The 13,383-nt window shown below is 36.5% G+C and overlaps 2 protein-coding genes across 8 annotated transcripts in view; one reads left to right on the forward strand and one right to left on the reverse strand.

Annotated features, from left to right (window-relative positions):
- Window positions 1-11,401, reverse strand: part of LRRTM3 (leucine rich repeat transmembrane neuronal 3) — a 189,135-nt gene extending 177,734 nt beyond the window's left edge. For all 3 annotated transcript variants that reach the window (XR_013524952.1, XM_002756315.6, XM_054242333.2), the window contains exons 1-2: window positions 10,853-11,401; window positions 8,983-10,514 (exon numbers count right to left, since the gene is read on the reverse strand). Coding sequence is in view for 2 of the 3 variants with exons in the window: in XM_002756315.6 (XP_002756361.1) it covers window positions 8,983-10,514; window positions 10,853-10,856 (1,536 nt within the window). In the remaining variant the exon portion in view is untranslated. The remainder of the gene's footprint in view (window positions 1-8,982; window positions 10,515-10,852) is intronic.
- The window catches only part of CTNNA3 (catenin alpha 3), a 1,887,341-nt gene that overhangs the window by 842,856 nt on the left and 1,031,102 nt on the right, over window positions 1-13,383 (forward strand). The gene's annotated exons all lie outside the window — the stretch shown is intronic.

Raw genomic sequence — 13,383 nt, forward strand, 5'->3', positions numbered from 1 at the left:
AATGAAGGGAAGGAGAAAGTATTGTGTGCCAACCTTTGTATTAAATGATTTTATCTACATCATCTCATTGAATCTTCATAGGATCTTTATGAGTATTAAATTATATATGAAATGTACATGGAAAAATATTTAACAATTGCTGATTCTTTGCCTTCTTTCAACAATCTCATGATGACTACATTGTTTTACACATTTTTTTATGAGGCTGATGATGTTGAGACTCAAGGTTTCACAGTTAATAAATCCCAGAAACAGAATTCAAACTATTTCTTCCTGGATCTATAGTCCAAGTTCTTTCTAATATATAAAGTTGTCTCTGCATGAAAAAAATCTAAGGAGAAAGACTTTGTATAATTGCAATTCACTGAAAAAAGTAATTCTCAAATATAGTTTACTGAATGAAACATGGATTATTTACCCTGCCTTGGCTTCTTTGGAAAGGCCCAAACTCATGTTTGAGGAAAATACCAAAGACTTGATACAGGATGATTTCAGAGTGCTTTGCAAATTTCTTTGCCCCCAGAAGCACTTTCCCCAACCAGACTGGTTATGCCTGCTCTTAATATATGACTTTCTTACCTTTAGCTGAAGGCTTTTATCTCTATTTAAAGGTGAGTGCCCTTGGAAGGGATAATAATACTGCTCTCGATCTGGTAGCAGACATTGGTGAGGTATAAGGAACCAAGAAAGCTCTGGGTACCACTGAATGGAAGAATTTCAATATGAATACTGCTTCCAAATAGAGACAAGACATGGAAATGGGAGGCTGAGAAGACACAAGGCAGGTATCACAGACTTGACTAGATTGCACTGTAGAGTTAAACCTAGTCCATCTGTTCGATGGCTCCTACCATGAAACTGACCCTGTGACTTTCTGGCAGGATCGATATTTGATTGGGAATTCTAGAAAAACAGGTAAAGCAGTACACTCAAAGAATTGAGAAAAGATCTGCAGCCAGAAAACAACACAAAACAAAACAACAACAATAAAAAATACCACGAAAATCTATTAGAAATGGAAAAATAGAAGGAATGTTAGGCTTAAATTTAGGAATATGATGGTGAACTTGGAGGAGAGTAAATTAGCTTTCAAGAAAGTTAATTATAGGATCTCCATCATTTGAGATTTTTTTTTTTAACATTAAGAAATGTATAATGTCAGCTTTTGGCTATTTTGAAATCTGTCTTGACTTTTTCTTTTGGTCTGTATCTAGCTTAATGCTCTTGCATTTCAGTGTAAACTAATAAAGACTCCACACATCTCTGTGTGTTAGACCATAAAAGTGGCCAGAGTAAAGCCCATAAAAATATATGTGGATTTTTACATTTTACTACTTAATCCTCCCTGTAAAAGTCCCAAAGACTAAATGCATGCTGCCTTTTAATGAATGACATGAGATGGGCTGGAGTGGGTGCCACAGGTCAGAAGGAACGCTATACTGGCAGATTAGACTTTAATTAGCAGAGGGATGTTCTAATAGTAAATCATTGGAAATTGTTTCCTAAAGAGATCTTGGGATGTCTGATTTGGCTTTGAGAAGCCTTTTGTGGGTGGCGTATAAATTATTTTAGGGCAGTCCTATAAAGAAGTGAAAATGCATAGGATTAATGAGTGAAACTTATAGGAAGACAGACTCAATATAAAGGGCTGTGTTCGTATATGTTAAGGAAATATGAGTTTATGAAAGGCATAAAGGACTTTTTATCAAATCATTAGATAATATATACAAATTCCTGGTACATAATAAGGGCTCAATTATACCCAAATATATACATATACAAGTGTGTAATAAAATGTGAATATTCACCTTATAGGAAAAAATATATATTTTTTCTAGGCATGTACAACATCTCTAGCTTGGTGGAAATACAAAATAATTATGTAATATATCCTCTGCCATGTTAGAAAGACCTTTAAATATTCCATTTTAATCATAATTCAGTGATGTTACCTAACCCTCCGCTGGATATATGGCAGTACACAAATCAAGTATTTATACCTTTCACATTTAAATTTTGTATACATTGGGCAAAATCCCTTTCATAAATTGACAACTATATGCCAACACTAATCTTAAAGTGCTGAGTTAGTTTTAAACTTCTTGGAGAGTTTTCACCATGGTAAACTTCCTAGTTGTTACTGTTATAACTATTTTCACATTGTAACTTAGAGAGTTTCTATTGTTGTAATCTTATACCTTTATCATAAGTTCAAAAGCTACTCTACATCTTCAATATCAACATGATATATTCTACAAGTTTTCTTTAAAGCTCTTGTGAGATTCAGGTTGACTGAATCAGAGACTAATGACTGAACCTTATAGGAAGACAGTCAAAATAAAGGCTCTGTTGGTAAGCATATTCTCTTTTAGAAAGTACATAGATCAATATTAATGACAAGGACCACTCTTTTAGCTACATGAGGACCACCCAGTTGAAGCTATGAATACCACACAATGTAGTGTAGCCTCATGATACCATAGCTTCACTGTCTGACGACATTTTCCTTCTACTACCACTTCATTAATAAGCCTTAGCACCAAGAATGCTGAATAAGGATTTACATTTGATTGATGTCCTTTTCTCGTTACTGACAAAATGTATTTTCCACCCAGGATAATAGATGTAATTGATGTGAAGAAACTTTAACAAAAATTGCCTGTGCTAAATGTAGTATTTGCCTTGTTATTTTATACTCCAGCACCACCCCCCAACCAAAAATGGCACTTTATCCCTGAGAAGACAAAATTCTGATTATTGGAAAGAGTGTTTCTGATTGGTGAAATATAGTTGAGTACTCTCATATATAAAGTCCTACACTTTGTTTTCTAGGAGTTAGCTAATTAAGAAGGAAAACAGTAAGTTTCATACTTTGTCAGACTGTAATTCAACTATATATCCTCTTTCTTCAGTTGAAAATCAGAATATTCTTTAGAGGTGTTTTATAGATCGTAGAGGAAAGAGAAGTATCAGCTAGCTTTAAATTTGTTTATTTAATAGTGTGTAACTTTTCTTTTGGAGATAATACTGCTCTTTTGAGCAGAATGACCGAATTCTGTTGGCTTATAAAGGAAGATATAGGAATTAGAGACTCTTTCAAATGAGGAGAATAACAATTTAAGAGTGAGAGAAAGGAATAAAGGAAATTCCTGCTAGGGAAAAGTGGGAATCCTTAAAAATAAAAACAAAACATGGAGAATTTTTAATAAAGTTATGATCATTACAACATTTGCTGAGAAGGATAAGATAGAAGCTCCTTTTCTTTTATTATTGCTTATAGAAGTTCTGTTGTTAGAAAGTATAATTGTAAAATACATTGAAAGTCTTATATTACGTCCCAGATATTACTGTTCTCTCTGTGTTCCTGGAATTTTCCTCACATATTCAGGAGCCCTAACTCAAGAACATCTATTTATGACCCTATGAAGTTACAATGGGGTAAAACTCAAAACTGCTTTCCTCCTTGAAAAACCATCATCCTCTCTTTGATCTTTAGATATGCCACAGGAACTCAGTTGTCAGAGAGGAACAATCTTTGTCTTCTTAAATTACAAAAAATTTGAAAATACACCTGATACTTCATATTGGTAAAAGCAGCTACATCCAGCGGAGGAAGCTTTTGGTCATTCTTTGATGAATTAATGATGTAATTTTATATAAGCAATGACATATAAAACAAAGTCCCTGTGTATTTATGCCCTTTTATCCAGTGATCTTTCAATAATTATAATTGATAAAGTCCATAGTAATTTCTATATTAAGGATCTTGGGCACAGTCTTCCACTAGAGTGGCCAGGGGAGAAGCAGAGCAGATATCATGTGACTGATACCTGGAATGTGTGCTAATCCCAGAGTAACATGTTATGTGCAATTACTCTTTGCTCAGTAATGATGTCACGTTGCCATATAAACATATTGACCCAGTGTAAAGTCAACAAGGAATGAAAAGGATACTAGAAAGGGAGTGGACAAAAGTAAACGTCCTGATTGAAAACCTTTGCTCTAATGACCTGATTTGAAATACACTAGAATTTTCAATGAGTTTGATAGATATTTCTTTTAGTGTTCCCTGGTCGGTGTCTTTATATCTGTTGTACATTGTGATAGTCATTGTAAACATCAGAGACTTAGATAACATTGGGTGGAAGAAGCTGTGTTGATGTGAAAACAGAAGGTCAAAGACAAAGTTCTAGACTTACAATGATGTCAAATGGGCTTGGGTTTCTGTATTGTAGAGGTTACTGATTTCTTTTCACGTCATGCCAAACACAGAACAATAAAACCTATTAACTATCTCATTAGGTGCTTTTTGAAACAAAGAGGCAGTTGCCATTTTAGAGTTTACAAAGCACTTTTTACATTTCATCCTCCCAATAACCATGAGCCGTCAATAGTACACATCTATTTTACATAACAGAAACTTCAATTTCAGAAAAGCCAGGAAATTTACCTGAGGTGACTTGATTAGCAAGTGTCAGAGTAACTTGAACTTAGTTCTTAATTTCTAAGGCCCATATTCTACCATGCATGGTTGTGATATTTTCTACAAGTGAAAAAGAATCAAATTATTTTTATTTAGATATTCTCTGTACTTTTTTATTATATTCTACCCAACTATTCAAAATCATCACCAATTTTTGGAGGCTAAAAGAATTTGGGTCCAGTTCTCTAGGCTGTTATTATTAGAAAAGTAGTCAATTTCACCTGTGTGTTATTATTTCTTTAGTTTTCTATTAGAGCTATTTGATACAAGGTATTTAACATCTATCCATTTTATTTCTCTTACAACTTATGTCATTCAAATTTACCTAGATATTCTTTTGTGCTCATTGTTTCTCCCAACTGCCTCTGATTTTTAGTGTAGGTAGCTAGGAGAATACAGGGATAGCAAAACCCCATGGGTTTGCTATAGATCTAGATAGATTCTAATGAGAATCCAGAGCAAAAAGGAATAGATGAAGCAACACAGTTTCTGAATTTTTTATTTCTCATGGCTCGATTCTTATTTGCCATGTCTGGAGCTCACTTTGTCTTAGGCTTCATGACCTGATGCTGATTTCTGATGCAGTCTAATCCACACTTTAAATAAACTATTTGAGTTCTCATTTTGGTAAATGTCAAGGGAAGAAAAGATATTTCATGCATCTACAGCATCGAAAAACCTCTTGCCAAATCCATGAATCTGACTCTGCATTATCCTTCCCCAGAAGGAGAGCATAATTTCATTATCCATGAATCATCACCTCTTAGACTGTAACATCATTGTCAGAGAGCCTAATAGAACCAGTGTTCAGCTGGCTGAAAAGGGGGAGGGAGGGAGGGAGGGAGGGAGGGAGGGAGAAAGCACTGGGGCAAAGCACAGGTCACTTGCACAATCAGCAAACTGGAGAGTTCTAAAGCCAGAAGGGGAGGCCCCCACTCTCTTGACACCTTTGACATATCTACTGACCAGTAAATAACTGTTGCTTACTCTTTTGACTTAATATTAAAATTTGTTTTTCCTACCTAAATTACACGTTAGTATTTGCTGATGAAAAATATTAACCCACTTAATAAAAATATCAAAATGTTTAGCCAGCATCGATCAGTATATGCACTTTAAAATATTTCTTATCTATTCTTATTGCATAATTACTCGCTTTGCATCTTTGGATGCTTATTTCTAGCCTTCAGTACCAGTTCTATCGCCTCTGTTCCAGCATTACTAAAAAAAAGTCAACATGAAAAGTATAACGTTCAAAAATTATATTATAATTATATTTCCCAGGGAAACAAACTAAATAAAATTCGAATCTAATATACTAGTCAAAAAAATATATGTTGTAAACCACGTTTACATAAGGATTCAGGATAAAAAGCTAAAACGTGTTTGAATAGCTGTGATTAGTCTATCCAGCCACTGGAGGTCACTGCTGCTACATAGATAGACAATTTATTGCCTGCCTACTTAGGTAGTTCACTCACCAAATCAAGTAAAAAATGGTTTAAATTCTTTGAAAAGATGTAATGTCAACATCCTTAGAAAATACAAACTCATTTAAATGGAGTACATCTTACATAAGCATTGCTTACAAGACTGTGGCTCTGGGATTATTCATGTTGTGGTAGCACTATGTGTACTAAGGTTAATAAAAATGGAAAAAACCCACATGCAGTTTCTAGACTAAATTCCATTTCTTCTCTGTTTTGGTAAAGCAAAGTATTCTGTGTTCTGTTGTATAGTTCAACAGGTCAGGCTGGGTTTTTTTTTTTTTTTTGAAACTGTCGTCACCTTTGAGGGAAGTCCAATATTTTAATGTAAATATGCACTAGAAAAATAAATATAGATCACATTTCTCTAATATGCAAGAGCTTAAAATATTAATACAAATAGATTTATGGTATGTAGTCCAGAAAGTTCCATGGGATGGAGATGAGGCAACAACTTTTGAGCAGGAGACTGTTTGCCAGTTGGCTTTTTAAAATTTACAGTGGTAAACTAGTTATTGTGTAATCTATAAGAATTATATATGTATGCTCAGAAGATACTGAGAACTAGAGAAGCTTCATTTTCAAAGAGTAAGGAGGAAGAAAGAACTTTTTCCCCATAATTTCCTGTCCCAAATCAAAATGAGTTTTACCACCTAAGGGATTTTATTTTGGTTCTTATCTATTACTATGTGAATAAGTAAAGTTAGTCATTAAAAAGTGACCAGCTTTCAAAATATTGGTCATTCATTTAGTCTTATGTCATATTTTATATGTCAAGTAGCTTTGAATTTTAGAAATACTTTTCAATATAGTAACCATATTTTATATATACTACTAGTACCACAGCATTGAGAATTTGCAATAATTTAAAAATATAAGTATATCGTGCCTGAATATAATTGGTATCCATCACAGGTAAGGCAGAAGGTTCAGTCAAAGAATAGAAATGGGCTTTTTCACTTTAAGACTGCATTTCATTAATACAAACATCTTTAGTACAGATAAAAATGAGGCTAGCCAAGAAAATTTCTTTTTAAGATGGAATATGTATTTACTGATAGTTTATGAAAAAATGTAAAATTACGACTTCAGTAAAAAACATCACAGTAAGCTCAGTGATTCAATAAGCTGTAAGGAAGTATCTGCATTATTAATTAATTGAAAATATGTGACTTTTTGTCATTAATAAATGTATATTCAACAATTATTCATGGGTAAACACCGTAGCTACAATGTTTTTCTGAAGTGGCATCTATTGTAAGATTTAATCAATATCAAAGTACCTTGAGAAATCTACTTTAAATGTTTATTTTTCTTTTTGCTTATAAAAGTGTGATTTTAGTAATTTGGCATCCTTAAAATTTTATTTCATGATGACTTGCCTAGATTTTTCCTTTCAGCATATGAAAAACCTCCAAACAATAAAGAAAATTAGTAAAAATAGCTGTTCACTTATTCTTCTTTGCTGCAGTGATTCTGTTTTGAGAGAACAGGGACATGGTTAAAGATGTAGGCAAGCCAAATTAAATGAACAGCCTCAATGTTGCAATTCCTGGTATTTGCTTCTATAATAGAACTGTTCATTTTGGAGGCTGAAAGAGAATACAAACTAAAAATATCTTTCTAAAACCTTAATGGACTGTGGTTCAAGTTACTCAAATACAGAGGCTAGGATATTCGTGCTGCAGTCAATAAACTTTCACCAATGACAAAAACGTGCATGCAGTTTGCAGACTGCCAACAGGATCTGTGCAGAATTGTACTGATGGATGAGTTCACAATACAGATGAACACAGGGACACTGTAATGTCAGCAATAGAAAAGCAACAGGGAACTGTCATAGTATTGGTCTTTTTTCCTCTAAGATTTATTTTATACATTTATTAAGGTGTTATCAAAGTCATCCTTTCCAGTGAGGCCGTGGGTGGAAAGCATGTCTTGGAATCAGTTCTCTTTACACATCTGAATGAAATGTCTGTCATTAGGGGATTGGTGTGTGCAGGACATGTAATGGACCACAACAGGGCAGCCTGACAAATCCTAAACAGAACAGGACCGGGCTCATGATTTTGCTAACTACATTAGGATCTTTGAAGAAACTGGAAAGAGAATTTCTGGTAAGCTCTCAACCACATGCCTGTAGAAAGCTGCTTTCCCATTCATAAACCTTATCTAAAAACTCTCTAACGTGAGGAGTGGTGAGAAATCTGGCTTCTAAATGTTATTTCATTTATTTATTTATGAAACATACAGGCTAGAAGAAATTGACAGTGAAACCTTGAGTCTGATTTTACAAGGATGGGTTTCAGAGACAAAGCTTGGAGTCGAAAACTTTACAGTTTTATCATCTCACACTCTGCAGTTGTCTACTTGCAGTATTTTAACCCTTCATCACTTTGTCCCTGTGCTTGCCTTACTGTAATTCAGACACCCCTGGAAACTGCTCAGGGTGCTGCTTTAACGTAGCACCATCTTTTGATAGTTTCTTGCAGTTTTCTTTTTTAAGTCAGGCATTGGTGTAAAGGCTCTGCCTGTCTTTAAAATGTTCGCATAACTGAGTCATCTCCAAGATTCAGCTAAAGCTCTGAGCACCTGGGATCATTCACCTCTTTTTTTGATTTGCCAGTGAGCTGCAAACCTCCTATAACTGTAGATTTGGTCCCACCAGGAGTGGAACAGCAGATGTGGGGGATTACTTATGAAAGAAGTTTTATCTTAAAACAAATAGGACATTAATGGAATCAGTAAAGGGTCTTATACAATAGGCATTATATTAAACCAGAGTTCAAGCTTCACATTGACTGTGGTATTTAAATTTCAATGGGTTGATTATGTATGAGAAGAAAATGACCAGTATTATGAATGCACTAAAACGGACAGAGAAGGACCTTGCCAGCAAAGTGAGAGGGAAGGGGAGGGGGGCATCGCGTTCCCTTTATAGTCACCAGAGTTCAATAAAGCACCACTTATTTCTCAGCGTTTAAGAGCGCTTTTTATCACAATGGTTCATACCTCACACTCCCTGGAGCCTGATTTGCTATAGGTGCAGGGTCCCGTCCCATTCAGCAGCATCTCGCTGGTCTCCGTGTTGGTGGGTTTGTAATCTACGTAAAATTCCTGGGTGCTGGGAGTCATTTGCTTTAGGGACTGTCTTTTCTTTTTCCTGTGCCTTCGCATGAGGGAGCGCTGCTGCAGCTGCTTCATGCTCGCAGGGTACCGCTTCCATGACACGTAGATAACCAGCAGGATGACAAGCACGGACAGGAAAAGCGCCACGCTCCCCGCGATGATTTTATGGAAAGAGATGTGCTCGGCGTCAGCATCGGTCTCTGGGCCGGGCTCTGTGGCTCCCACCGTCGGGGGCAAAGGGGGTTTGCTCTCATGCTTCGGCCTGGGGAGCTTAGGCTTAAACGTTGGCTTTGGGAGAGCCCTGGCCAGATCAAACCTCTCTGTAGTACTTTTGCCACAGATGCTGTAGTTCTTCACTGCATCGATCACATTTACTCCTTGCAGCTCTTTGGGACTGGCACAGATAATTGTATTCTCCCTTAGACCTTTAAAACTTTTCAGCCAGTTTACAAGGGAGCAAATGTTTCGGCTGCATTCCCATATATTCCCAGCAAGACTGATGTCATTGAGGGATATCCAAGAATCCAAAATCTCTTGACCAATAAATGTGAGCTTGTTGGAATCCAGGTTGAGGCGCTGCAGATTCGGGACACATTGGAAAACACTGGGTCCACTGAAAGCTTCGATCTCATTGCCTGATAAATCAAGCCTTTGTAATGAGCTCCAGGTCCAGGACATGGTCTGTCCTATGACACTGATTTTATTCCACTGCAAGTAAAGGTTCTGAAGGCTCACCAACCTTGGAAAAAGGGCCAGGTTGAGCTTGGAAAATTGATTGTGCTCCAGGTGAAGTTCTTTGAGTCTGATCATGCCAGCAAAGACATTCCTGGCTAAACTTCGGATCCGGTTATATCCCAGGTCCAAAAGTTCCAGGTTGCGGCAGTCTTGGAATATTCGCACAGGGATGGTTCTCAGGGAGTTAGACCGTAAATGTAAACTCAGCAGCTTCCTCAAGCCCCGAAACTGTTCAGATCCCAGAGAATGCAGCTGATTATAGGACAGATCCAAGTTCCGTAAATTTGTCACCGGTCTGAAGGTATTGTTAAGAAAATAGGAGATTCTATTGGAACTAAGAATCAGCTCTTTGAGTCTGCGTATTCCATTAAAAGCATTTTCGTCAATATTGCTGATATGGTTATGGTCAAGGTATAGCCAGGTGAGCTGGTTGAGCCCTTTAAATTGATTATACTTAAGTTTTTGAAGGCTGTTATAGCGAAGGGACAGACCTAAGCAACCAGCAGATATACTTGAGGGTATCTCCTGTAATTTCTGAGATTCACAATATACCATTTTGCCTTCACACCTACAGCCCTTAGGGCATCCTCGTTCGGCAGAAGAAAGCATTGTCAGTAAGACAGTGGGGGCTATAACCAGTGCTACAGCTGATCCGCTCAGTAGCCTAATTACATTGAAACCTGGAAATAAAAACAACTTAGAAAAGTTATCCCCCCAAAAAAGAATTAATCTTTAATCAAGCAAAAATAGGCATGTATTTTTCATTTTTTAAAATTTAAATCTAGATAATGTTTAACATCACATATAATCTCTTTGTAATTAAAGAGAACTGTCTTTAGTGCTTTGTTTTTTTTTTTAAATAGTTAAACACGGAAACGTGTCCACTAAGCAAATAAATTCATAGTCTTAGAGCAGAGCAAGGTAATCTCTAACATAATTAAGGCAGATTTATTAAACAGACTAGAGGTTTTTTGTTTTTTGTTTTTAAGAAGGAAAGAAGAAAAATGACAAAACATACCCATCCTTTGTATTGTTCAAAGGTCGTCCTTAGGTCTTTTGCTTTGGCTTAGGGGCCACTTGCATGACAGCCCCTGTCAGCTGCACTGTAGTGAGTCAGGGCTCGCTGACACCCAGGAAGAAAAATTGGACCCCTCGGGAGATGGACCGATTTTGGAACATTATTCTTTGCCAGCCACGCAGAACACTCCAAGAACAAATAAATCCCAACACCGCATTCACAGCAAAACATCAAAATCTTCCTAGGTAATAGGATCTTCATGGATATTACGTTTTTGCATCTTTACAGTTTTTTGGGGGTGGCGGGGGGCGGTTAAAAAAAAACTGGCTCCTACAATTTCTTCTTAACGAAAAACATGATATATTCCTCCAGGCAATGTGGGGCTACCTGAGCTGCCACATCTGTATTCCATCGCCCAGCAGTTCCCGTGGTGAGCACCCAGTTCAGCCACAGAGCTGCGTTGGAGCCCAGAAGGCAGGAGAGCCCCGTACCGCGCACACGCTCAGCTCACTTCTGCAGACTGTCATTCTGAAAGCTGCTCGGACTGTTGCTTTGGTTTCAGTGAATGCAGTCTTATGTAAAGCTGCCCCCAGTGGTGAAGAACATTATGGGCATGTGCAGAAATGTCTCTCTTTTATCTTGCAAATGAGCAGGCTCTCTGCTGGAAAATGAATGATTCTTTTGGGTGGCTCAGTAGGAACTGAATGGTCACAGCAATCAATAACTAGCAACATTTTCTGTGATTTCCAAGTCTTGTTTTACAATTTGGCAACGTCTTTATTGTCTGTGTCCACTTAATTGCTAAACATGTGCTGCCCAGAGTTTTTCTGGAGCTTGACATTAAGTTCATAGACCGAACGTCAATTTTTCTTAACCTCAAGGTAGGCTTTAAACGGAAATTTATAAAATGAATTATTGAGCTTTTCACAGAGAAGCATTAACTGCCTGCCCATTTGACCTCTTAGAGTCACAGTGATTATATTATGCAAGGTGTCTTAGGATGCTAGAACACAAATATTTTGGAATTGAGGAGATGACTGATGATAAATGAATTAATGTATCCAGTAGTACCTCCAGTGTTCTCACAGAAGATATAATTGGTTTTATGGCTATGGTTTGGTTTCTTGTTTTGGTTGTTGTAAGTTTCTTTTAATTAGAAGGGAAATAAACCATTTTTAGTGTTAGTATACGAATCAAGAGATCATTTGGTTCATAGTTTATTGATGTTACTGCTGTTTATTACACTAATAATATTTATGGGGCACTTTGTAAGTGCTGTAAATGGGCTACCTTTTTTTTTTAATCTTTAAACAATAGTATGATGTAGGTCCTATTATAATCTCTATTTTAAAGATGAAGAAACAGACTTGGAGAGGTAACTTTCTCAAGGTCATACAGCAAGTGAATGGCAGGGCAGAGCTGAGCTTCAGAAGCAAGTCACTCTTTTGTTGGACCGCTAACCACTAGGCAATCCTATTCAATAGCATTGTTACCTTCATTTTTAAAATAAATTGATGACAATGACGCCACTTAAAGGATTGGGGCGGGGAAGCTGTAATCAACAAATTCTTGCTTGTTCTATTAGAATTAACTAAACTTCTTTTGGTCTGAGGCTCCTAAAGAAGCATAAAAACTAAGACAGGGCAGTTCAGTGATTAAGAGCATAGATTTTTGGCACCATAGATTGCAACCCCTGGTTGCAATCTACCAGCTATGTTACCTTAAGTGGCTTATTTACTTTCTCTATGCCTCAGTTTTCTCATCTGTAAAATGGTCATAAAAACAAAAACTCACTTCATGTTTTGAGAATTAAGTCATTTTAATATCTGCATGTTACTTAGAATAGTGTGTTGTACATATTCAGATAATATTAACTTTATACTTGCTAGGATTACATACTGAATATTGACTATACTGTCATGAACTCACAAAAAACAACTTTAGTGAGCGTTTTGCAATATTGTACATGGTGGATTCACTCAGTCTTACCTTCTTTGATGAGACAATTTTCTTTATGTTCATCATCTGAACTTTATCTTTGAAATAAATCTTGTGGTCCTATGGACCATAACTAGTAATTGACGTTTGGTTATTTTCATTCCCAAAGCAGAACATAGTAACATCTGCCATGTAGAGGCATTTTATTTAAAAATAATGGTATTCTTGAACAAGTTTGCCTTGTTATTTTTTGTTAGGTGAATTGGCTGTGGAAAACCATAGAGAGCTTTCACATTCTCCAAGGGTGAGATTTTTGGTAAAGATTAGTAATGACAATCAAAAGGGGTCCTACAGATGAAGTACAATGGATATTACCAATTCCTTGGACAGTATGCTCTTCATAGGGCAGTGTTTCCCCCCGGAATTATTGAATCTGTGAATGCATATGAAACCCCCAGTGAGTTTCTTAAAAAGATAGATTTCCCAATCCCTTTCCCAGGATTCTCGTCCTGGTGGGGGATGGAAGAGTGTGTGCTTTTCAATAGTCTCTGATGAAATAAGGCTAAGAAACTCACTGTGAAGGAATGATTAAA

This window comes from Callithrix jacchus, chromosome 12, assembly GCF_049354715.1.
Source record: "Callithrix jacchus isolate 240 chromosome 12, calJac240_pri, whole genome shotgun sequence".
In the NCBI taxonomy this organism is placed as follows: domain Eukaryota; kingdom Metazoa; phylum Chordata; class Mammalia; order Primates; family Cebidae; genus Callithrix; species Callithrix jacchus.